A 26,059-nucleotide genomic window follows, 5' to 3' on the forward strand; every position below is an offset into this window, starting at 1 on the left:
ATATTTCCTGAATGTGTTGTCTTCATGGTTACACACAGAGCTAACCATAACGATATACACCAGCACCACCTGCTGGACTCTTTATGCATAACAATCGATTTAAAATACATGCAGAATACTGCGATTCAGTGGTATGCAATCCAAGTCCGCTCCGTCTGGTATGGGGCTCAGAGCTCACAAACACATGCTCTATTAATCATCATTATCAAGCAGTGTGCAAGCTGTCTTTTCCTTCCTTATTGTATTCCCTGTATGCCCAGCACTTCAGCCTGTCTTTGTTTAGCAGGAGCGCATCGTTTCCCCGGAGACAGACAGCGGGTTTGTGGGCTCGGAGAGCAGCCGCTTCACTCCTGCAGTGCACAGCCCTGAACACCAGAGGGCGAGGTAGGAGCGCTCACTGAATCCAGAGCTCAGGATACAAGTGGAATGCGAGCCCTCAGGTCATAAACCAGACGCAGTTTGCAACGCCCTGCTTGGGGAATGGGCTCAGTGTTTACTAGCAGGATTATGCGAGGGAATTGGAGCTGCTTTGTGGGGAAACTGACTTCAAAAGAAGGGCTTAGAGGAACAGTGAGTTGTCTTGAGAATGTGCACAGGAACTAGTGAGTTGTGCTGCACAATGCTCCATATGCTACACATACTGTCTAGAGCCTTGCCTGTAAACTGAGTTGGTAGCCTTCGTAACAATGGTAACCCGATTTTGGCTCGTTGTGGGTGTTTTAAATCTCGTCTCTCGTTCTCAGACGGCCCTTCACGGGAGGGGACGGAGTGTTGAGGACGCCCCCCCGTCCCGTCCAGCGGCCCCCCCTCTCTGCACCACGCCGCCGCACTGACACGGCTGGGGGGTCTGGATCAGCCCCCAAAACGGACCCCCTATCCCGAGCACGGAGGCACAGCCTGAGCCAGCCTGGGCGGTCCCAGAGCAGCTCCCCACAGCACTGGAGCGAGAGCGTGAGCAGCGAGTTCGAACCTGACGCCTACGCCAGTGAGTACCAAGATAGAGTGCAGCTGAAATCCCATTCAGAATGGAATCAGAAGGGTGGCTGGGGAGGGCATGCCTCTCCTTCACTGTCTGATTGTGTGATCTGTGTGCGTGCAGCTCACAGCGAGTCCGAGGGAGGTGGTCAGAGTGTGGTGAGGACGTACCTGAGGCCAGCCAACAAACTGCAGTACGAGCAGCTGCCCTCCCCCTCCTCCACGCCCTCTCCCCTGAGGATCCGCACACAACGAGGACCCCAGACTGCACACGCGCTGCCCGCGCGACAGTGAGTACCACCACCACCTGTCTGTGTGCCTCGCTCAGTACTGAGACTCTGAAGTGTTGGAGAGCTAGTTGTGTTGGTGATTCAGTTGTGGGTCAATGCCTCTCGCTCATGTTCAGAATTCAGTGCATCTGTAACTTGTGAATATTATTGCAGAAGGTTCAGGGGTGTCAACCCTAATGTGGAAGGGTCTATGCAATCGACTCTGTCCTACCACGTGATCTGTGAAACTTTGACTTCAGTCTCCCAAACAAGTCTGATAGGTCGTTCAAAACCAAGGAGTAGAGAGGGCTTGAGATGGCGTGGTTGTGATTAAACTGCATTCCAGCAAGGCTGGCTGAATTCCCACTGCCCTGTCTGGCTAATTGAATCTCTCCTGATGCTTGACTGTCACAGGAAAGATAAACCGTACCCAGTGCTGTCATGATAGGGGGTGCCAGGGCTGTGGGTGTCACACTGATAAAGTGTTATCAAGCCAGTAAATGTGTGTGACCCAGTGCGTTTACACACACACACACACACACACACAGTAAACTTGCATGAATAGGTCCCCTGTGTCTCCAAACGTATACACTGGTGCAGTATGAAACTACAATAGCAGTGCTGACTGACTGAACTCCCTGTGTAAACAGTGCCACAGGTCTCAACATAAACCACGCTGCGCTTCAGTCAACAGCACTGAAGGTCGGACCTGTCCCATCTTGTCCCAGCATACCACTCCCCCAAGGTCTCCACAACAAACTGTGCTTGGATACAGGCAGGGAGGTACGGCAGGGGACTGCTATGGCAAAGAACCAGGGAGCCACTCAGGAAAGAATAAGCAGGGGGTGTGTCCTGAGGCACAGTGCATTCCTGCAATAACCCTGCCTGGCCTCTTCATCACTCGCTCACACAGCGGAGAGCTGGCAGTCTGAGAGTCGGGGTTTGGTGTTAGGCTCATCACTCGCTCACACAGCGGAGAGCTGGCAGTCTGAGAGTCAGGGGGTCTTGGGTTAGGCTCATCACTCGCTCACACAGCGGAGAGCTGGCAGTCTGAGAGTCAGGGGGTCTTGGGTTAGGCTCATCACTCGCTCACACAGCGGAGAGCTGGCAGTCTGAGAGTCAGGGGGTCTTGAGGTTAGGCTCATCACTCGCTCACACAGCGGAGAGCTGGCAGTCTGAGAGTCAGGGGGTCTTGGGTTAGGCTCATGGCTGTGATTGAGACTAGAGGATGTAGTTTTATGGGTTCAGAGAGAAATGCTTCATCTTACCCCGACCACGTTGAGAAGGTCAAGTAAGTGCAGTTCCAATTTCTTTAGAATGGTGACTTCTCAGCATTCTGCTTTCTGCAATGAGAGCTGCATTATGCATCTATGTATGTATGTATGTATGTATGTATGTATGCATGCACTGTATATATATATTATATTGCATGGATGGATGCACAACGTCCCAGAAAATAGAACTGTTAAGACCGTCTATCAAAGCTGGCAGAGATTCAGAGTATCTAGTTTGTGGAGAGCACTTCGCTTACCTGCTGTACACGCTGCTGGGATACCCACCCCTTGCTGTGGAGGAGATTTTGTAAAGCTCTTTCTAACTGTTCACTGCTGCTGTTCCCTGCGGCAGCGAGGCGATCCAGGCCCTGCAGGGCGAGGTGTCCCGCCTCCGACAACGGCTGGAGGAGAGCCTGCACCGGCTCCACACGCCCCCCATCAGCACAGCACCCCCTGCAAGCGGGAGGCTGCCAGTGCAGGACGAGGACGAGGAGGAGGAGGAGGAGGAGGAGGAGGAGCCCAGGCACAGATCAACACCCCTGAGGTGAGTGTGGGGAAGGAGCAGGGTCACCCAAATATGAGGAAGTCACAGAGACAGCACACTGACGAAGGCAGTAGCAGAAACATTTCACTACTTGTTGGATCGGTCACTAATGTATGAGCCTCTTCTGTTACATATATACATATATTAGTTATTGATTGTAAAGGGTCATAACAACTAATATAAAGGTCTCAACAGATTGGTAATTGTCAGTCCCCTGGCAGTTTGAACAGATTTTCTTTCTTTCTTTCTTTCTTTCTTTCTTTCTCCCCGGCGGACCCTGCAGATCCTCGCAGGGTCGTCAGGATGAGTTTGGGGAGCCGAAGAGCCCAGCGCAGCGGGAGAGAGCCACGTCAATCCCTCGACTCAGACCGGAGCTGCAGATCAGTGAGTCACCAGCCAGGCAACGCCTTCAACACACCAGACCCAGGAAACACTGGCGAGGACAGCGGCATGCTTACACTGCATAAACAAAAACACCGCGCAGTAAATAAGCAACTGGATAGGCAGAACTCTCATCGCTTGGTCCAGGAGTTGCTGCTTTGAGGATTATCCCAGTGCTAGCCCTGGCCTGGCTTGTTCTAAAGCTCTAGCTGCTCTCAGTTCCCGCACCCTGCCTGTGTTGATTCAGATGGTTTTTAATCCAGTCTGTGTTTTTTCCTCCAGGCAGCGATTCCGATAACTCCCAGTGTGCCCCCCGACCCCAGTCCTCCAGGCTTGTCCCAGGGTTCTCTGCTTCGAATGACGACAGGAAGCACCCCAGGACTCGAACACAGGAAGCTGTGACATTCAGGGGGCCCTATACAGGTAGGACTGTGATCCTGTACACGTACACGCCCTCACGCACACTCCCCCACACGCACTCATTCAGGGGGCCCTACTCAGGCAGGATGGAGAGTGATGACAGAAGCCCCGTCTCTGCACATTGCATCCTAACTGATTGAAGCAGACTGCGCTCTGAGTTGTTTGGACTTGCTGTAGTCGGGTGTGAATCCTGTGTTCTTGTGAATGAATAGTGAACGTGGCTCTGTGATTCTCTTTCCCAGGGCAGCAGTACAGTGTGCTCTACCCTGGCAGCTCTGATCATGACTCGCCGGGGAATCTGACTGCACCCTGCCCCGCCTGCAGTGGGACCGGCGCGCCCAGCCAGGGTGAGTCTGCTCACTGCGCTGGATTGTTCACGAGAGCTGGGATTTGAACAGTAACATTATATTTAATATCAGGGCAGGGATATAGTGGAGGTCACACTTCAGAGTGATATCAGGTGACGCGTTTGTCCGATTGTCATTAAACTTGGTTAGGACATTCTTCAGCACGCGTTCCTGAGGATCTGAATGTGGTGATGTAACCACGCCCTGGTGTTGAGTAGTTTGCAGTGAAAGTTGAGTTTTTGACCTCGTTCCTCAGGCAACAGCAGTGTGAGAGCTCCCAGCGCCCATCCCAAACACAGCCGCCCCCATCGGTGCCCACTATGCGGGGGGTCTGGGGTCCACAGCCCCCAGGGGAACACGGACCAGCGCCCACCAGGTCTGTGCTGTTTCCACGGGGCAGTTTAACTTTTAATTGGTCTTGAGAGCCAAGTCATTCTTCTGACTTTTTATTCTGTTTCAGACAAAAGAGAGACTGGCTCCTCCCCCCGAGAAGGTCAGCGAATGGGATCGCCCCGCAAGGAGCGAGGGGGCGTGTACCTGCCGTTCCCTGCCCCCCCTGTCTTCAGCTACATGCCTCCAGTTCACTACGTGCCTTACTCCCCCTCCCATCTGTAAGTACCTCCCTGCGTCGGTCTGTATGCTACAGAAAGACCCAACACATCATCCATACCGCTCAATCAGAAGGGAAAAATATAAGGAGGTATAGATAGTAAACTGAACTTAGTGTCTTCTAGTTATTAAAATTCATGCAAATATCTTCATGAAATTGACTATACACTTCTGCTATATTAAATCCCATGTCCCACCTCTCCCCACACAGGTATTTCTCCACCCCTGCTTCAAAGACCCCGCCCCCTTCCCCAGAGTCCCGCCTCTACTGGTCGACGGGCGTCGGCCTGCTTGAGCTGCAGCCCGAGCCAGGGGTCAAGGGTCAGCGACGGCGTCGGCGGTCACTCACGCTGGACAGCACAGAGGTGGACACTCTCAGCCGCTCCCTGAGCCGAGCCGTGGAGGCGGCACAAAGCATGAGGCTGACCACCGGCCGCATGGCTCGCTCGCTGACCACTGAGCTGAGCCGGAGCTCCCCGCTGCGCCAGTCCTTCCTGTACTGAGGAGGGGGCGAGAGGGGGGGCGTTGGAACGCAGCTGGATTTCCAGGTCGGCTCGTGAACGAAGCCACAGCAAAATTACCTCAGGTACTAATTCTTCAGATCAGGTGCTCCCAGTCAGGTGAGGATCGTTGGTGTCGATCGGGCTGGTTTTACAATTCAGAGTGAAACAAGTGAAGAAACGCTGTGATGATTTCCTGCTTTTCTTTGACTCTGCGAAGAACAGCGATCCACGCAAACCCAAGCAGCTGTGTCTGTGTTTCACTCTGAATGCTGAATTAGCCCAGTGAACACCAAGCACCTTGACCTATGAAGAGCTGGATCTGAATAATCGAGTGACCGATTCATGCAGCTCTCTCAGGTACTCAGGACTGGATCAGGCTGTGTCCATGAAGCACTGCTGTTGTCTTGTGAATGCAGCCTGATCATCTTTACTTTTACATTCTTAAGCGTAATAAGCACTGCACTGAACGTCTGTATGCAGTATGTGTGCAGACTCAATCTAGAGAGGAAGCGAATGGACAGCCCCTCGTGGGTATGGAGAGGTATGAGATCACTTGGGGTGGCATTCAGTGGTACGAGGGGAACTTTAAGAGGTCTTTGGAAATCGTTAGTCAATTTCTGTCTTTAGTTTCGGGCCCGTGACTCTGCACTGTGGCGAGTCTGATTAAGCTCTGCTGGAGTTGCAAATCAGGAATCGCTCACAGGGCTGTGCAGTGGGATTCTTAATACTTCCCCTGCGCTCACAGAGGCTAGGCTAGTGTCTATGAGGCACAAGGCAATAAGTAACCCACAGGTCCGCACTGTGAAAGCGCTACAGCCATCAAAACTGCGACGTACTGGGGGTGGATGAAGGGCTGTCAGGGTCATCCATGGCTGCTCTGTGAACCCTTAGGACTGCCAGCATATTAACACTTCATTTTTACACAGCACTAAATGCACGCGGTGGCGGCAAAAAAGAAACATTTCAGAGTTTCATTGTTGAGCATAAACTCTGTACGAAGAGCGTGTGCTCCTCAGAATTGATCAGTTTTCGAATGAAGAAGCTCGTGTAATGATATCGCAGAGCCTGTGTAGACTGTAAGGTAATGGCAGGGGAGCAGAACGCCGGCTCGGCTTGACGTTAATAAGATCGGGCAGGGCTGGTACTTGCAGTTCCAGGGTTCAGACCAAATCATTTCAACAGGACCAAACAGGACTTCATTAATCGGACCAATAAGAAAAAACTGATCGCCTGTCATAGTTAATCTCAAGAGGCCTGTGGGGCGTTTTTATCAGGAATGCTGGACTGGTCAAACACTTCTGAAGACCGCTCAGATTTTCATGTTTTTAATTGTTTTTATTTTACTATTTTTTGCACTGTTTAATTGTAATTAGTAAGTTATTTCGGGCAAGTGTGTGTGGGGGAGTTTTGTGTGCAAGTCAGTATTTTATGTATGTAAATGCAGACATTCCATATTTGAATGACTTTCATATCATAGCAGTAGCATATCCACCCCACCTGCAGGGTGCAGCTGCTGCAGCAATGTGAACGCATTATTAGAGAGAGTATTTTTGCTAATTTTACAAATTGTTAACGAGATATTTTTCTACTGAATGGAAGCAATAAGTATTACCTGATTTAGTTTTTTGTATCAATGCAGGGCCCACTGGCCCCTTTTTACCTTTGTAAGAATGTAAAAAACAAAAGCATAAATTCTGAATTCATATTTTGTACGGCATACATTTGTGTACAGTTGCATCAGATTGTTGTCATTACTGGGGACGTGGGTGGACCGTATTCTGAAAGGGAAATGCATTTTGGTTTAGTGAACCCATTTAATCTGAATGCATTTATTAGCATCTTCAGCAGCGCAGTTACAGTACAGTAACACACCATGTTAGGGTGTTGGCAAGACTCCTACTGGGAAACCAACAGCACTGCATCAACATCCCAGTGTGCTTTGCAGGTCTCCCATCCAAGTCCTAACCGTGCAAACCTTTGCTTAGCTTCAGTCAGCTGGTTTGGGTCTCCAACATCACATTACAGGAAATAACTTCTACAGTGCTCCCTCGTTATTTCGCAATCCCATAATGCACTGGGTTCATTCAGGGTGAGTACATCCTTTCAGTAAACTGTACTGCGCTGCTGTAGAATGGCCCGTCAGTGACTCGCTATTTTCAAAGCTTCCCTCCTTTTCATGTGCAAGACAAACAGTGAGGCAGCACTGTACCTGAACCCTAAAAAAACAAGAATGAATTCATTGTGAATCATCTAATCAATCAATTGATGGCATAAAAAAGTATTGATGAGCTTTTCAGTCCACTTTGTATGGAAGTGAATTTATTAGACAGCTTTAGTACATCGGTACATGTGTAGTACAGGTGTTTGTGCTTCACCACTTTGTAGACATATAATCCCAACATGATAAACGGGATCAAGACAGACTAACTTTAATTTTTTTTTTTTCTTCTGATAAATAACCTTTTGATATAAATCAGTCGTTTGACACGGTGATTCTATACAACAGCAAAAAAAAAAAAATGGAAAAAAACAAAACAAACATTTATAAGCATCGCATGACAAAAAAAAACCACTCCATGCGTTTACAGCCTTTGTCTTTTTCCCTGGGGAAAATAAAAACAGATTAAAGCAGGAATTTCCAAAGCCTTTAGCAAATGGAAGATGTTTCGGCGCACAGACAGACAAACAAAAAGACCAGATTTTCATGAAACCACGACAGCTTACTTAAACACATCACTGAAACAGCGGGGAGGAACATACAGCTACTAGCAAAAGGAAAGGTACACTACTTCACAGTCAAGTTATCACTAAGGAGACTATTAACATCAGCGTAGAGCAGACACACGACACAATTCAGTGCATGAACGATAAACCTCAACACCAATAATAACAGGACTTCATTTTACTAAATACAATACTGAAAGACGATCGGCCCTTTTTATTTTAAAAGTTTGCAAGCAATCAACTCTTTGACACTACACGTTTAATATATGGACTTCGTGGTTTGTTTTTTTTATCATATATATACACGAGAAGTTCTTCTGTTTGTTAATCGATGGAGGAATCCGGCGCACAGCCGAGCGCGTGTAAGTTTTTTCAGCGGAAGTTCTTTAGCGAAGCCCAGCCTACACCAGGATCCGTCTCCAGAAACATGCTTCCAGACAAAGTGTTTCCTCGTGTCTGCTGGATGTTTCTGTGTTTCCAGAAACAAGGAAACATGTTTACTGGAGCACACCTGGGTTGTGCTTTGAGAAACATTTTACCTTTGGCCAATCGGGACAGACTATGAGTCATCGATCATGTGACTATGCAAAGTTTCCCGATTTTGAAGTTTCCTGACATTTTTTGAAGCAGGATGTTTCCTTGTGTAAGCTGGGCTTTACACTTCCTTCTCTGGAAACCCTGGATACAGAAGCATGATCTGCAGACCTTGGTTTCCTTCGCTACTGAAAATAAAACTGGACTGACAAACGGTCAACTACCGTAGCAATATATCCATCACACAGAGACTGGCCGCCAGAGCCCGTCTCTCACCGTTTCCGCTAACAAAAACCTAAAATAAATATAAAACGGTCTGGGTTTAGAACTTGAATTCCAAAAATAAATAAATACATAAATAAATAAAGTTAAATTAACGACGTCGTCTCAGTTTTGAAAGAGTTTGTGGTCTGCTGAGAGCTACACCACTTTGCGTAACAGTTGGTCGCGAACGATATTTTTTTGTAGGTCATGAATCTCCAGTTTGGTTCAGGACTAACCGAAGTCTAACTCGTTGTATTCTGTGTTCTGGGCTGCCATTAGCATCGCAGTCTTCTGGCTGGCTCCGGTCAGAACTCATTCCTCCACTGATCATCAGAAACAACAAACCAAACAATAGAAAGTGTACACTACCGAGCAAAACAAAGAAACAAGTCAGATCTCTTGCAGTTTCTAGCAGGTCTCGTAGAGCATACAATGTTACATTTGCAGTTCAAAGTGGCCGTAAAATATTTGATTTCTTAAACTCAATTGCATCCATCAACAAAGAAGAAAACAAAGCAGGAACCCAGCAGGTTTCGAGCAACATTATTTTTCTTGGTTTTTGTTTCAACATTTTACACCTTTTGTTACAGTTTTAAATGCTGTGTCATGCTGTTTCAGCACAATGCATACACGATATTTACTGAGATCATGATGTCAGCAGACAGCAGGTCTTCTGATTGGTTGATGTTGGAGGGTTCTAGAACGGGTGGGAAGGAGGATGGGAGAGGGAGAGGGAGAGGGAGGATAGGGGAGTTATCTGCAAGAACAAAGGGGAATGGCAGGGAGCAGAAGAGAAGAACGTCTCGGTGGTTGTTTTTAGCTGGCCGGCTGCTCCTCGTCTGGCTTATTCATTCGCTTTAGAGCTTCCAGTAACTTCGTGGGAGTGAAGACGTGGGTGGAGCCTGCAGAGGACGGGACCAATCAGGAGAGAGTGACCAGCGTTAGAGGACTTCCAGAGAAGGAAGGCAGCGGAAATGCATTTCCAGCTTTCAAAGAAACTCAAATAAAAAACAAAATGAAACATGAAAAGAACTTAACAAGGCGCTGACGCCCTACAAATCTGCCGTCTGGTTGTGTAGATTTTCTTGCCATTGTTTTTACGTGGCCAGGTTCCGCCTAACTTGGCAGTAGCTGACAAGGTTCAGGACAAGCAGTAAAACTGGAAGCATTTTGATTCCTGCAGAGAGAACTCCACTGATGGGCTGGACTGCAGCCTAGGCTCTAGCCTCGTCTTCACTTCACTGCCAGCATATAGTTAGACTCTGAGCCACAGAACTGCTGTTCTGTTTTCAGTCTGCGCTACACCACACTGTAAAAGCATCACAGATACAGTCACAGGTTTGTTGTAAACAGCCTGAATTAGATCCTGTTTACTTCTATCCCGGGACCAGATAAGTGTTTCATTAACACATTAAAAAAATATATACAACAGCGAGCTTCCAGTGAATTAATACATAGGTTGTTCGGGGGGGGGAACAAATCTGTAAAACAACTAACACAAAGAGTCCTTTAAATTAAACAAGAAGGTGGCTATTTGAATAGAGAGTAACACAGCTCAGGACAGAGCTGAAAACTATTCATATTGCTAAATATCTTTTACAGGGCGAATAAATCGCAGCAAAAAAAAAAAAAACCCACGATCAATAAGGAACCTAGTATTTGTAAAAAAAAAATAAAAAAACATTATATATATATATATGTAAGCTGAAAACACATTTCCAAAACAATATTATTCTTTGATTTTTGATTTTCTCTATTTAAAAGATGCTCTTTCTTGTGAGATATCATTCCAGTCACGAAGCTGCAGGTTTCTCTGCGTTGCTCTTATAACCCTTCAGCGTGCGAATCATCCGCGCCCCTTCACTACCCTACCACATGACAGTGCTGGGATTGCTTGAACCAGTACGTTTCACAAGAATCGCTGCCTCGCCCCTTTCCCATTCTTCATCCCAGTGTGCTATCACAACCAGCCCTGTTCTGTGCGAATTGCATTTATCAACAAACAAACAAAATGCGACCTTAATAACAACAACCTGTTTTTGAAACGTCTGTGTCATTCTAATATGGATAAACGAGGGGATTTTGTCTGCTTGTCTGCCTGTTATACAGAAGGATACACAAGACAGCTGATGCACTATCCTTGCACTATTGCACTGCCGTCATGTCATCGTAGGTACAACTTGTCTTCATCCTACATTGCTGTCTCATCTTACTGTGGTAAACTACACTGTAACCTTGTATTGCCCTGTAACACCTGTAAGTCGCCTTGGATAAAGGCTTCTGTCAAATAAACTAATAAGATTAAAAAGGGTTTGCAGGACTCCGTCCACCACCAGGCTATTCTGCAGTTACCCTGCGTGCAGGTTACTGTCTTCCTGGGACAGCAGAAGTGGGGCTCGCGGTCTTCAAATCTCTATTGAAATGTGACCTGGTTCACTATTCTTATTACAACCATGTGATGTGCTATTATGCTGCAGTAAAGCCTCTCGGACCACAGCGTTGTGCAAGGCGCTATATAACTCGGCAGTACTGTCTGCCTGGGTATATGGAGAACATGTAGGCTATTGAAGACAGACCACAGTATGGAAAGGGTTATTTTTAGACACACAACATTGAAAGAATAAAAGAAAAGTGACTGAAACAGATAAATCCACGATACATTGGTGCCTCTTACGTGTGTGTGTGTATGCATGCACTATATATATATATATACACATACATATATATAACGAAGACATCGTGGAGTTTACATGCTGTACAGTCACTTTTCTTATAGAAACAGTGCTTTAAAAGCAGGAGAAATCTGCAGCTTTACCCCCCGTGAGCGGAAATGCTAGACAGGAACACTAGATTCCCAGTAAGTGCTTAACGAAGCGTAACCATGGCTGCCTGAACGCACTGTTCAGTGTGGCAGTATGAGCGACAGACTCCATACTGAACATGGGAACAGGGCCACTGGAAAACACAAAGAGAAGGATACTGCTTTAGCAGAGCCGCTGCGCACACCTGCCATACTCTAGGAAGAGAGGAGCCCTGAAGGATAACGGGAGCGGGCGTCGCCCACAGTGTACAAAATGCAGGGGGAGGGGGTGTGGTCTCAGGGGGTGTGGCCTCAAGGGGGTGTGATCTCAAGGGGGTGTGGTCTCATGGGGTGTGGTCTCATGTGGTGTGTGGTCTCAAGGGGTGTGGTCTCAAGGGGGTGTGGTCACAAGGGGTGTGTGGTCTCAAGGGGTGTGGTCTCAAGGGGTGTGGTCTCACAGGGTGTGGTCTCATGGGGTGTGTGGTCTCAAGGGGGTGTGGTCTCAGGGGTGTGTGGTCTCAAGGGGGTGTGGTCTCAAGGGGGTGTGGTCTCACGGGGTGTGTGGTTTTAAGCCTGTTATCCTTTTGTTGTATTCCAACAGTATTTCAGATGAACAAGCCAGGGGTTGTCTTTTGCTAAAGCATATCAAGAGAACATCTGAACATTCTCAACCTTCAGACTGCAGAGAATTCCTAAAGAAAAGGGGGTTTGTTTCGATTCAAACGTTTTGTTTGTGGATAAAAACTGAAGGCATGTCCGCAGAGACGCTAGCCTTCCATCACAACAGGTATAAACACAGCTCTGCTTGCTAAAACCTGAGCTGATGTATAGTACAGTACAAAGGAATAAACTTTAGCTAATTTCAACGAGATGTCAATGTCAAAAAATCCTTTGAAACCTTTTTTTTTTTAAATCGCTACTACTGAACAGTTTTGATCCACCATGAAAACGTTTTAATAATAATAAAAAAATGAGATCGATTCTAAATCCTTAGCAGCCTAAAGATCAGAAAGATGCAAGAAAATGAGGTGGTGATGGAAGTGACAGTGGAGAGACAGTGCTAAATAAACAAAGACAATCACAAAACAACAACACAACGAATACTACTACTAATAAATACAATGATAAAAATGAATCTCCGAATAGAGAGAATCACAGGAGAGTAGTGCAGTGTTATAATATGATAAAGAAAGCCCTTCTCGAATTGATGCAGAAGAGTTTCTTTGTGAAGCTGCTTTTACTTTTTCATTGTGCCCCTCACTCCTCTTTGGGAGCTTGATCCTCAAATGAGACCTTTGAGGACTCTCTGAAGTCCGGGTGCTGCAGGTCCATTAGAAATTTGGTGGGAGTGAGCATGTGGGTAGAACCTGCAGAGGAACAGAGGCCGACTGACGTTTATTTTATCCGCATGCCAAATTTACTGCATTGCGCCCAGGGCTTGCCAAACCAGGCACCAGAGCACCATTCCAGCAGCCTATCACTCAATCTGTACCAACCTGCCCCTCAATAAGATACAGCACAGTATAACGGACACCTTGCTCAGGAGAATACAATAGCGTGTATCCAGCTGGGGCTGCACTATTTTAGTTTATTGTATCTAACAAGGCATTCATTAAATAAATATATATTTGATTGACTAATATTGGCTCCCTTTTTAAAAAATGTAAAAATAAATAACATAAACCTGGATTTTTTAAAACAAATCTTGTTGTGCCTCCTCAATTTGACTAGTCATTACTTATTTTACCTGGCAAACAAACAAACAAACAGATGTCACATTTATACAGTTATGCCTTATTTAGGACTAGATTGCAACGGAACCCTGTACTGGAATTCGGCCATTGGTTTCAGATTTGGTCAGCCTTGATGCCCACACTGTTATTATTCATATAATCCTACTTCATAGAAGGAAAATCAACTTCAATAAAATTGAAATATGAATATATACGGGTATTAACTGGCATGCGATAGATAAAAGAGGAAAAGAAAAGATGTATTGAGCCTTTCTGTCCTCGCTGGACCTTCCTATTACCCACCCACCTCCCTGCCTACATTACCGGGCAGAGCTTTCAACTCTATCCTGAGGCTTTAAGGGCTGACAGAAGGCCTCAGGCCCACAGAGGGAACGCAGTTGGTCCAGAGAAGTAAACAGCATGTTGATTTTCACCCTGTCCAAGAACTGTTTACTTGTATTACTTGTATTGTAACACTTGAATGTATTTGCTTGCGATTGTAAGTCGCCTTGGATAAGGGCGTCTGCTAAGAAATAAATAATAATAATAATAATAATAATACTTTTAGAGGTCAGAACTCTACTCCCAGGCTTCGAGGCCTAGACGGTATGCTTCATGACTAGACTAAGATTTAGACTTAAACCAGTAAACAACCTTCGTTGAGGTTTCCACGGAAGTTCACTTATTTTCCGGAAAGCCGTGATGTAATACTCTGGGGAAGCTAAGCACACAAACTCAAACCGTTAGGCTGACAGTGACGACAGGCCGGCTGCAGCCTGCAGGCTCAAGTACAGCAAGGCCTGTAAACAGATGAGGACCCAGCAGACAGGGAAAGGGCTCAACAGACACACCAACACACTTACGAGGAGACGTTTGGGGCTGTAATTCAAGAACAGCAGTTTAAACAGACAACAAGCAAACACAAACACTGAAAAGAAATGATCTACATACATTTATACTCAATAGACATGACTCACACATCGATGTATATTATACATTTTTACATAAAACATGCGATTTATCAGGCGTTTATAGGTGCTACTTTAATAACATCATGCTTTCTGGAACAGGCGATAGCTACAATTTAAAAATAAATAAAATAACGCATTACATATTTTGCTACAAATGTTATGATGCAGATTCAGAAAGCAGGCACAGTGAAGAGTCGGAGAGAGCAAGCACACACTGGTCAGCTGGTCAGCAGCACTAAGGGGTCAAGTGCCCCGTTTCCAAACAAGTGTTAACGTTAACGACGGTATATTTTGATAGCATGTCCGTACAGCCTCCATGCATTTTACCGTTTGATTCCCTGTCCCGTTCCACCCCCCCACCCCAAACATCAATTAATAAAAGTCGGATTAAAAACCGGGAGGCAGCTGAACGGATCTGATTGTTATGAGAATTGGCAAGCTGCTGATATTGAAAGTAAACACCTCTACTGCTGCTGGCTGGCATCCTAGTAACAGGTTTGACGATGGAGATGCTGATCAAGACACTGAGATGTAGTGCACCTTTGTGCTGGGCTTTAGTTGTTTTTTTGTGTGGCGGTACTTGGGATCCTGTACTAAACAAGTACAGGGAAATCATCTGTACGCCCCCGTCATCCGAGTAGGAGTGCATTAGATTATGGTGCTGCAGTTAAGCAGTGTTACTGTATAGAGACGTGGACACGCACGGCTGCGTAGAGCTGCTGTTTCTCAATCAATCTCTGCTTCATGCATCTAATTTAAACACCCACTAGCTCTGATACTCTGATAGGCTTCTGTGCATTACAAGCTGCTGTTCAAATCTAAATAGCGCATCATTATTTGCATGACTGAGTACGTCCGAGTATTGGTTTACATTAAAAAAAAAACACTTGTGACACTTTGCTCTGTTATCCAACCATTTGAAGAAATCCCCCCACAGTTTCCTAAAAAGCACAGCAGCTAAACCCTGTGCACAGGCCGTGTTGATTTTCCCGCTGTGACCAGCTGACAGGTCAGTCGCAGACCCTGCTAGTTCTGATGCCCCTCCCCCTCGCAGGTCACTCACCAATGACGGCCTCCCACTTCCCGTTGGCCTGCGTGACCTCGTAGGCGCAGCGCATCTCGCTGAAGGACACGCCCCCGATGATGAAGACGATGACACGCGGCCCAGTCCGGTACTCCCCGGGAGTCTTGTTCTTGTGCCAGTGTCCGTAGCGAGCACTGCGGGGCAGCACAGCACAGCACAGCACAGTCACTCACTCGTTCCAAGAACATGCACTACACAATGGCACCCACTCCAGGGTTTCACAACATCCCTGTTTTAGGGATGATTATTGAACAGAAAGATACAGTGTCGAGTCTCTTGGAAAAGAGATTGTAATCTCAATGGGACTGCCCTGGTCAATTAAAGGTTACATTAAGCCCCTGGTGATGGGTTCTATTGCATTTCATTTTAAAAATCATTACAGACGATTTGATCTGGTCTAAAATCAATGATCCAGTCAGAATACACGCCCAGCCCTCTGTCCCTGTCCCGAGCTGTGTGACTGGGGGGGAGCCTCCCTTCCCAATCCTAAAGCCAAGACGTGCTCCCACAGGGCGCGACTTCCCAAACAGGATTAACCAGGCCTTGGGTTTCTCTGGGACTTTATTCCAAGCACGTTAAGCAGATAAGTTGCCGGTTCACCATCGGGGCTGAGTGGAGTGCAGTCTGACTGCCTGCAGCTCCCCTCTCCTCAGACAGCATTGATCACAGTCAGATGGATACTAATGATTATTGATCCCCTCCCACATCCACTCACTCTCATCCACTGCTGCAGCGGCCGATGGAATGGCTTTGCACCGCAGTCATAAATCAACACACACACCCCCACGCACACACACACACACTGCTGCACTGCCTAAGAGAATGGGTTTACACTGCAGTCAATAACAAAACACACACACACACATGTACTGACTGGTGCACTGACTCGCACATCTGTGAACACATACTCTCAACAATGTGACAGGGTCCAGATAAGCGTGCGTGCGTGCATGTGGTCCGTGCTACAGGCCCGGACGGCACAAGTCTCCTGCAGGTCTAGCAGCCCCTCTTACCTGACAGCGGTGGTGCTGAAGGAGGCAGAGGAGCGGGTGGAGATGTAAGGGTAGTGCTTCGTGTCCAGCTTGTCCTCAATGGCATCCTGTGGAGCAGCAGAGACACAGCGATCAATAGCAATGAGCACGCTGACCGTGTCACTGAGCTCAGAGATGTAATGCTGCCTGCCAGCCTGCCAGCCTGCCTGGGAATCAATACCACCCTCCTCTCACTCCCTTCTCACCCCTCACCCTCTGCGGGTAGCAGGTTTGCTCATTCCCCAGTTTAGCACCCAGAGCCGTCATCGTTTAAAAAATGAGCACCTCCATTAAACATCTTTTAGTTTTCTAATGAGTAATGCGTTTCTGACATGTTTTTCTTCGGTCCTCATATATCGCAGGGCTGGATTTCCAATGTACAGTACTAGGTTTTGCAGTGTTTGGCAGGCTGTTGCTACAGTTTCCTGTAAGGTGGGATTCTAGTGTTGTGTGATTGACTGCTTGGTTGATTCGCTGATGCGTGGTTTCCTTGCTGTGATTAACAGATCAATGTGATGAAACCCGAAGCGCAGTCCTGCTCACCTCCATGATGTCCTTGACCACCGGTGTCCAGCGGGAGAGCTGGTAGGTCTGCTCGCTGATGCGCTCCTTGCGGTCAGGTTTGTTCCGGCGACGCAGGGTCGACTGCGGGGGTCAAACACACGACAGCACGTCACTCGCTCCGGCTGTTACTGTGTTTTTGTTAAAACCAGAACACGGTGTATTCAGCAGAGGTTACGGGTAGTTTTTTTTGCTATGCTAGTTTTTTTTTTTATCTCCTTTCTGGTAACAAGAGCTCAGGCTAGCTGCTGAGTGAGTCTCTTCCCTCTAATTATTCAGTGTTGTGTTCTAATTCATACTGTTGTAAATCTAAAGCTGTTGGAGGGCCAGGTGTGTTGATGGGTTAAGAGTGCCTCAACTAAACCTGGAGCAGCGTTGCTGTAATGTGTTACTGGAGTGTGCAGGTGCCAGCAATCAGGCCGCTGCTGAATGTACACTGATAAAGCACGACTCCTGTCTCAGGTGAGATTCTCAGGTGAGTTTCTCAGGTGAGTTTCTCAGGTGAGATTCTCAGGTGAGTTTCTCAGGTGAGTTTCTCATCGTGAGATTCTCAGTTGAGATTTTCAGGTGAGTTTCTCAGGTGAGATTCTCAGGTGAGTTTCTCAGGTGAGTTTCTCATCGTGAGATTCTCAGTTGAGATTTTCAGGTGAGTTTCTCAGGTGAGTTTCTCATCGTGAGATTCTCAGTTGAGATTTTCAGGTGAGTTTCTCAGGTGAGTTTCTCAGGTGAGTTTCTCAGGTGAGATTCTCAGGTGAGTTTCTCAGGTGAGTTTCTCAGGTGAGTTTCTCAGGTGAGTTTCTCATCGTGAGATTCTCAGTTGAGATTTTCAGGTGAGTTTCTCAGGTGAGTTTCTCATCGTGAGATTCTCAGTTGAGATTTTCAGGTGAGTTTCTCAGGTGTGCCACTCACGTCGGTGACGATGGGCATCCCAAGGTGTGCCATGTTGGTGATGATCTCACTATCCTCCGGGGGGATCTGCGCGTGCTGGATCAGCTTGTTCAAATTCTCCTCCGTGATTCCTAAAAAACACAGACACAGAGGCACACACATACACAGAGGCACAGACACACAGACACAGACACAGAGGCGCAGACACACATAGACACAGACACAGAGGCACACACATACACAGAGGCACAGACACACAGACACAGACACAGAGGCGCAGACACACATAGACACACAGGGGAAAAGTTAGTATTAAATAAGAAAAACAACTTAAAATTCTAATCCCAAATCCAAAGTAAAATCTAGAAGACATAAACTTCCCTTGATGAAGGCATGTTTGCCCTTTGTCTTGACTAAAGGGGTTATTTGATGGACCTGTACCCCGCTGGCTTTGATGATCCTATTGAAATGTGTGTGTTTGGATGATCCTGCATGAATTCCTATTGCAATGTGTGTGTTTGGATGATCCTGCATGAATTCCTATTGCAATGTGTGTGTTTGGATGATCCTGCATGAATTCCTATTGCAATGTGTGTGTTTGACGCTCCTGGATCGCAGGTGTACCGTTCTTGAGGAAGATGTAGAGCAGGATGATGCGGATCTTGTCGTAAGTGGAGACGTTGGCGTCCAGGAGGATGGGCACGATGGCCCTCATGGGGTCCTTGATCTTCTCTCCCTCCGCGTCCGTGCCCATCGCCAGGTCCTGCCAGACAGAGAGGCGGCTGTTACACTGCATTCACACCAGGGAGCGGAAGAGCCACGGCTTTATACAACAGCAACGCGTTAGGTGAGGAACCCTTACCTGTTCCACGCGGCACAGCTTGTCCACAGTCCCTTGGTAGTGCTTCATGCAGTCCTCAGCCAGGTGCAGGTGAGTCGAGTACTGAAGAGAAGCGCACACCGGTTACAAACATCTCACACCCAACAGCAATCCTGGGTTTTGAATTTCTTTTTATTGCTGGATTGATTTAAGAATCCAAATGGATTCTTTTGCAAGAAGCATTCAATTAGCAAAATAAAAAAAAGCATTCTTTTAAAGTAAACCAGTGTGGATGAATCGTTTTGTATTATAAATGCATTCGATAAAAAACATTTATTCAAGTTCCAAATGCTGTGTGGGATACAGTCTTGACCAAATTCTCAGCTTCCTGTTTTTTCATTATATCCCTCGAACTTGATCGACTTTGTCAGTCCTTTCCGTAAGCCTTTGTAACACAGCCTAGCAAGCCTGTGTCAATTCATAACCTGATTCAATCCACAAATAAAAACGTGTGTTAAAATCTAGAAAGGGGAAGGGACGGGGCTGCAGTGCAAGACAGAAGGACGTTTTGTTTAAAACGAGAAACGAGGCAGTTCAAATCAGGTTAAGACTCATTGAAGGTTTACATAAAGGCTAGAACCAACATGAAAAGTACATCTGTAGCAGAGGAAGGCTGGTAGCGATGGCCTTTCCATTCGAAAACTAAGATCCTGATCCAGCCCCAGACAAACGTCCTTGATCTTTACCAGCGCGGCTTACCTTACTGAGCTCCTTCTGATACTGCGGCATCTTCTTCAGCATCTGAGACAGGTCCCTCATGGTGGTCTGTGGAGTACAAGACCAGTGCATCGTGCTGCGTAACAGTGCTTGACAATCTGCAATCAGTACTGAACCTGGTCTGGTGGAACTGCTCATCCCAATGAGCTAATACACTTTTAGTTACGCTGCACCTGGGATTAGCAGTGATTACTAACGGTAGTCCAAGCAAGTGGGTCAAACTCATTTAATCCCTCTGTTGGGCGCATCAAGTGGACTAGATCAGGCACGCTGCAACTGAACCCAGCGGTTTACACAGATGGCAACATTTACTATATAACCATAAAGTAACTCTCTACCTTTTCGCCAGCAGTGTTCATCCTCTTACTGGCTGAGAAATCTTTCAGCGAGCGGGTCACTTCCCTGAGAGAAAAACAGAATTAAGAACCGTCTCGCTTTCTAACAACAAAAAGCCCCCCCTGAAGCAGGCACTGCTCACAGGGACATCTCAGGAGTGTGTGTGTGTGTGTGTGTGTGTGTTTCTGCAGGCGTTTAGTACCTGGTAGCAAATGCCTGTGCAGACAACAGTGTCTGTGGGTGTCTGTGATAATGCGTCTGGTCAGTCCTTGCATGGATGCTGCACGCTCACTGGAATCACTGCAATGTGTCAGCCTGGCTGTGCGTGTGCTTGTGTAGTTCTGACCCCCCCACCTCCTCCGTGGTGTCGGCTCTGGTACTCACTGGGAGACCTCAGCAATGTGTTTGTGTCGTAGCGTCATCCACAGGTCATCGTCCTCGTCCAGCAGGACCTCCTTCTCCCGCGAGTCCCCCATGCCGCTCGTCTCGTACCTTGAAGGGAGGGAGGGAGAGAGGGGGGGTTCAGGGAGGTACCCGGCACAGAGGATCATCCTCGCATGGTGATGGATAAGGGGTCACGTTTGAGATAGCCACACCAAGTGAAGCAATCTCACAAACACAGCAATTTTTTCCAGTTCCTTAATAAAACCACATTTAAATCCACATTTACTCCCTGAATTCTGTAACCCGGCTGCACCCAAGGCTATTCTGTCACCCTGCACCCCGCGGCAGGGGTCTCCTTACTTGTAGACGTCGTTCTCGATGGGCAGTAGGTCGTAACTCATGGCCTGGAAGGTGAGCTCGTGCAGCACCGGGGAGGCCGGGTCAAAGGCTCGGTCCAGGATCACGAGCTGAGAGCGAGCCTTGTCTGGACCCTGAACAACGAGAGACACAAACCGCCTTCAGGTTCCGCTCGCACGTTTCCCTTGTTAAAGCCTCTCTTCAGAGCTGTCGGGGATGCACGAGGCAGCGCGGGAATGCACTCACTCACCTCCCCCATGGTGGGGTCGTCAGCCTTGTACGCATCCAGCTTATCCTGGACCAGCTGAGCCAGGGTGGCATTGTCTTTGTAATCCCTGTGGACAGACAGACGCACAGAGCCGCATATTAATCCAGGATCTCTGAGCACTCAACACCACTGTGATAAACTTGAAACGCCCGTCTCTTGCAGTATTCTTTATTCATTATAATGCATTATAAATACTGCAGTTTTGCTCTTGAAGTGTGGTATAAACATGTACGTTCGGGCCATGCATTATACAGTACTTCAAGTGTCATTTTGGTTCTAGAAATACATTTTAACATAGCAGTGCGTTATTAATCTGTTAGGGAGGGCGGGTGTCTGTGGCTGCCTCACCCCCGGTACCGCACGGCCGGGTACTCCTTCAGTGTGGCGCAGAGGGTGGCGATCTGCTCAGCGAGTCGCTCCATCAACGGGTTCCTCAGCTGGGTCTTGTGGGGGCTGTAGAAGTCCTGGAACGCGTCCGGGTTGTCCAGAGAGTACACCTGCAGAGACACACACGCACACGCACACACACACACACAGACACGCAGGCTTCAAAATCAAACTCCGGCATTGCAATCATTCAGTAAGAAAGCTGTCTGTCTTTTAATATGCGTTGTGATTTCTCAAGGAGCTCTGAATGATTTTTGAATGATACTCACTGATTATATTTCACAATACCCCCCCGCCCCCCCTCCCCGTAGGCTGCTTGTCTGAATCTCCTGTTGTTTTTTCTCTCAGATGGAAAGTTCCAGAAAGCCGTGAGCGTTGTGTTGTCAGGCTGATGCAATCAGGACAGCCAACATAATCCTCTTTCACGGACTTAACCCCTCGGCTGCCAGAGACAACAGTACAGTCCAGTGTGAAGGCAGCGAGGACTGGACTCCACAGCAGCTCTGTCCCCTCTGAGGAGAGCAGCACAAACAAACCCCTTTCCCTGGCTTTGAGTCAGGCTGCATGTTAAAATCAATGTAAGAAGAGGCCGTCTTGTGGCTAATTCTGGCATCACTGTTTTTAACAATTTTAACACAGAACGTATTCCTGCAGAAGACTATGTCATTGTATCAATGAGATAGTCACCACTCGCACTCTCAACCCAGGTCCGGCTGCCTTCTGCTGGACTGATGGGTCCCAAACCAGCTCCTCCTCCACTCCGACTGGAGCAGATTGGAAGGCAGGTGAAGCAGAAGAGGAAGACCCTGGGTGTTAATTTCAGATGAAGCAGTCCGTGCCGGAGCTGAAAGGACTCCTCAGAGGAGACAGCACTAACTACAGCCCTGCCAGAACCTTAGTGACTCAGTGTCCTGCAAGGCTCTAGCCACAGCACTCGGTGCTTCTTGTAACCTAAGCGTTTCGTGTGGCGTAGTTCAAACTCTCCTACAGAAATGCAACGGAATGGACGAGACACCCAGGACCTACCTGTGACTCGTACGGAAGGAAGGCTATATTGATCTCAGTGAGGGTCTTGATGGTCTTGGAAGCGCGAGACTTCACCAGCTCGTTGAACAGGGGGTCCGGGCAGGCTGGAGGGGGAAGAAGCACAAGAGTTTCCTGCATTTCACTGAGCTGCTGCTGTAAACAATGCACACCCGCCTGTGAAAGACACTGTGGCACTACTAGTATACTACAGTACTGCCATCACATCACACTACCTGTACTGTGCCATTTATAGGATTTTTTTTCCATGTGGGCAATTTGCTAGCTTATGAAGACCCGCTACACTGCCATATGAAACTGTTAGAACAAACTGTAATCACTTTCACCAGTAATGTTTCATAATGCTGATGCCTCTGTCCTGTAGCTTTGAGAAGCGGGTGTAACTGAGTGCAGTGCCCCTCCCATCCTCCGGAGAGCAGCAGACAGCAGTTAGCAATCAGAACACAGCCCTTCACGATCTGCTTCCAGCATTGTCTGAGTGCTTGCTCTTTAATAGCTCGTTATAGCACCTGCGTCCCTTGATACTCACAGTCAGTGAAGAACACGTGGGCCCCTTTGTACTTCGTAGAGGGCGGGTCCTTGAAGTCTGCAATCAGCATGTGTACAGACTGCAGGGAGGGAGAGAGACAGAGAGGGAGAGAGACAGAGAGCAGTGTGAGTAGAGTACAGCCCTCTCGCAGCAGCAAAGGCGTTGATCAGATGATTCTGTGCAGCTTACAGGATTGGGAAGATGTCCTGGCACACCTCCTATAGTCCAGGTTTTTGTTTCAGCCGACATTCGTAGATGATTGGTGTCTGTCATTTCTTAAGGGAATCCAAGAGACTCATACAGCAACAACATGGCCTCTGGCCCTGGTGTCTGTGCTGCACTTGACTGCAGCGCACTTTTTAAAACCAGCATATGGACTGTACATGGGGAGTGGAGTCCAATTCTCATTGAGAAATCCAGTCACCCAGTCACTGCCATTTTAGCTCCATTCTCTCCACAGGTTATTACACAATGCTGACTCTACTGTGGAGCCGGAATGGAGTCGGTTTCACAATAGGGCTGTAGACTAAAAATACATAAACAGCTGCCAATTGCAAACATGTACTGTATACTACAGCACGTAACATAAGGGAGGCACCAAAGAGATTGCGGGAAACTGAGGCCGTACTCTACATATCAAGGGGTTTACAGCCCTGATATGTATTCAGTCCCCAGGATGCTTGGCTGTCCAAAAGTCTCCTAATCCATGCTGATCGGACGATCACTGCAGCTTAGAGGGCAGCTCCCAATGCAGTAGCCTGTAGTCTACCAGGCGCAGAGATGAAGCTGTCCAAGGGTTTACAGCAGATCCACTGAGCTGCCATAACACCGTCTATCCTAACAGTTTATCATTTTGAGAGATTGACACTTGATCGTTTGAACCAGCCTTGCGATACAGTAAATACCTGGACTGTGAAATCGCGCGCTTGCCTTATGCTTGGATGCAACGAGGCGTTTGCAGCTCATAAAGAAAGCAGTAGGGTCTGTACGGAGGACTGATCCTGGGGTCCGGGAGGGCAGTGCTTCAACGTGCTCTTGTTGATGTGTGCATGGCGTGGGGGGAGAGGTGGAGGGAGTGGATCTGCAGTTTGCATGCTTCATAAAGACAAATCAATAAGGAACAGCTTGCACTGACTAGCTGCACAACTGCAGGGGGAGGGGGAGGGGGAGGGGGAGGGGGAGGGGGTGGGGGGGGGGTTCAATAATTGATGTCCTGAGGTTGCTGAGTGCGCTGAAGCTACCTTTTCAGAGGGGGTGATGAGATACACGGCTTCCAGACTCGGCAGCGGCTCCCTTCGTTTATTGATGTCTTCGACGACTGAGCAGGGAAGACAGACATCAGTATTATTATTTTACACAACTTCTTTATCTGTCTTATTGTCATTCAGCACAACAGGGTGCTCCATCAATCAGGCATCTGTAGATCTATCTATCTATCTATCTATATATATATAGATGGAATGGTTTTGCTCTGTCATGACAAGTACTCACTGGTTATCCCTTCTGTCATGATGTCCGTCATCTTGCAGCAGGACGACAGCATCCTCATACTGAGCTGGTCCACCACCAGAACCTGCCAACAGAACCATGTCAAAAAGAGAAACATTCCCACAGAGACACACGGGCAGCGGACCTGCTGCATTAGGATACCCTCTTGAGACCCCAGGGGCCTATGCCATGCATTCTGTATGGCAACCAGGTAACGATAGCATGCATCAGGAATTAGCCCTGAGCTGGAACCAGTTTTATTATCATGGTGCACCCATACCACCCACTGAAGAAAGTCAAGGCGACAAACATTTCAGCCCGCGCACAGATTTGAAGGCGGTTGTCCGCCTGGCGCAGTTTCACCCCAGTTGTAAGTTTGCATCTCAGTGAAGTTGAGAGGGACACAAAGGCAGGTCAGCGGAAGGACCTCCTCCTCACCTTCCATTCTCCCTTCTTCTTGACCTTCTTGATGACATCGTTCATGATCTCTGAAAAAGAAAACGAGCCGCGTAAGGACCGGGCAGGGCACCTGGTTTCAGGGACTCGGGTTCAACACCCCGGCTCTGTTCTAATGGTCTAATGTAACAGTCAAGCAGTGACTCATTCCAGACCCTAGCGTGTGAACTTTTTAATTTTATTAATCCAAAGTCATCAATCAGCTCACCTCGGTACGATTCAAAAGAGCAACACGCTTCTGAACAATTCCAGGGATTTCTAAAAGACCTTCCAGCTCCCCATAGACAGAGAAATACTGCCTCACGTTCCCATAGGCACTGCACCAAACACTTCACATCGCACTGCTCTGATAAGAAAGCAGGGGTCTATTTTTGGTTTGTTAAACTGCATGCACACTCCTGTTTTCTGGTGCACCGTATTTGTTTCAGCCAGTTCCAGTTTTTTGTAGAACTTGCTGTATTTCCGTGGCGGGTCAGTCAGTTCCACTACAAGGTTATATTAAGGACTCTCTGAACACCAGGCAGTGTGGAAACGCTGACACCTCATTGGTGTGCAGACTAGGGACAAGCAGCAAACCAGTGCAATTGAAGATGTGACTTCACTGCACTGTAACTGCAGGTAAAAAAAAACAATTGAAATTGAACTGAACACACAAAACCTTACACCTAAAGTGACTCTGCTTTCCTCCGGGCAGACTGCATTTTAACGTTCAATTCAAGGTTGTGTCCGTCCGTCTGTCTGCCCATCACCGGCTCTGCCAGTCTGTCTGCAGGGTTATCAATCACTGCCAAGCGAGCCACGGCACAAATGAAACAGAAAATGCAAAAGGGATTACGTCTATTTTTACAAAGCGTCTTCCGATTGGTCAGCGCCGGAGCAATTTGGTTCTAATCCCAACAAATCCTCTTAAGGGCTCATCTGGGAGATTTGTGCGTCCCACACAGGAAGGGATGGTATTGACACGACACTGCGCTCTGTTATTTCAATTGGGACGAAAGAAAACAAAACCCCTCCATAGCAGCGTGAGTGCCTTCAGCAGGCCAGGGTTCCACTGTTTTAAGATATGCACTGCTATCATGCGCACATAGAGGTAAAGCATGTGTGATGCAGAGCGGATATATATATGTTATATATATTTGTACCTGCAAGTCTGAATCGCAGCTGTAAAACATCATTCTAACCGTGATTCCTGTACGGTGAAGTTAAAATACCATCTTCACAAAGAATACTGCAGCTGTTGTTTATCCTCTGGGTCTGGTCTGAATAGCAAGCAGATTGCCTACAGAAAGGCCTGCTTTAAA

At 47.5% G+C, this 26,059-nt stretch overlaps 2 protein-coding genes across 7 annotated transcripts in view; one reads left to right on the forward strand and one right to left on the reverse strand.

The window, feature by feature from the left end:
• Positions 1-8,646, forward strand: part of LOC131697504 (microtubule organization protein AKNA-like) — a 21,243-nt gene extending 12,597 nt beyond the window's left edge. For all 3 annotated transcript variants that reach the window (XM_058986694.1, XM_058986695.1, XM_058986696.1), the window contains exons 14-23: positions 287-384; positions 744-985; positions 1,100-1,265; positions 2,871-3,062; positions 3,346-3,446; positions 3,726-3,866; positions 4,106-4,210; positions 4,467-4,586; positions 4,671-4,821; positions 5,031-8,646. In XM_058986694.1, coding sequence (XP_058842677.1) covers positions 287-384; positions 744-985; positions 1,100-1,265; positions 2,871-3,062; positions 3,346-3,446; positions 3,726-3,866; positions 4,106-4,210; positions 4,467-4,586; positions 4,671-4,821; positions 5,031-5,322 — 1,608 coding nt within the window. In that variant the 3' untranslated portion in view covers positions 5,323-8,646. The remainder of the gene's footprint in view (positions 1-286; positions 385-743; positions 986-1,099; positions 1,266-2,870; positions 3,063-3,345; positions 3,447-3,725; positions 3,867-4,105; positions 4,211-4,466; positions 4,587-4,670; positions 4,822-5,030) is intronic.
• Positions 7,625-26,059, reverse strand: part of LOC117974006 (syntaxin-binding protein 1) — a 25,226-nt gene continuing 6,791 nt past the window's right edge. The window contains exons 1-20 of one of the 4 annotated variants that reach the window (XM_058986699.1): positions 25,422-25,440; positions 24,741-24,790; positions 24,306-24,387; positions 24,056-24,132; positions 22,815-22,893; positions 22,268-22,371; positions 21,203-21,351; positions 20,837-20,921; positions 20,590-20,720; positions 20,230-20,337; positions 19,848-19,911; positions 19,492-19,557; positions 18,775-18,855; positions 18,537-18,675; positions 17,934-18,043; positions 17,007-17,108; positions 16,446-16,531; positions 15,412-15,566; positions 12,886-13,011; positions 7,625-9,746 (exon numbers count right to left, since the gene is read on the reverse strand). In XM_058986699.1, the coding sequence (XP_058842682.1) occupies positions 12,902-13,011; positions 15,412-15,566; positions 16,446-16,531; positions 17,007-17,108; positions 17,934-18,043; positions 18,537-18,675; positions 18,775-18,855; positions 19,492-19,557; positions 19,848-19,911; positions 20,230-20,337; positions 20,590-20,720; positions 20,837-20,921; positions 21,203-21,351; positions 22,268-22,371; positions 22,815-22,893; positions 24,056-24,132; positions 24,306-24,387; positions 24,741-24,785 (1,773 nt within the window). In that variant the 5' untranslated portion in view covers positions 24,786-24,790; positions 25,422-25,440 and the 3' untranslated portion in view covers positions 7,625-9,746; positions 12,886-12,901. Of the gene's footprint in view, positions 9,747-12,885; positions 13,012-15,411; positions 15,567-16,445; positions 16,532-17,006; positions 17,109-17,933; positions 18,044-18,536; positions 18,676-18,774; positions 18,856-19,491; positions 19,558-19,847; positions 19,912-20,229; positions 20,338-20,589; positions 20,721-20,836; positions 20,922-21,202; positions 21,352-22,267; positions 22,372-22,814; positions 22,894-24,055; positions 24,133-24,305; positions 24,388-24,740; positions 24,791-25,421; positions 25,441-26,059 lie in introns of those variants that run through there. The other 3 variants (XR_009307323.1, XM_058986697.1, XM_058986698.1) reach the window with 3 other exon arrangements.

Source organism: Acipenser ruthenus, chromosome 15, assembly GCF_902713425.1.
Source record: "Acipenser ruthenus chromosome 15, fAciRut3.2 maternal haplotype, whole genome shotgun sequence".
Classification (NCBI taxonomy): Eukaryota; Metazoa; Chordata; class Actinopteri; order Acipenseriformes; family Acipenseridae; genus Acipenser; species Acipenser ruthenus.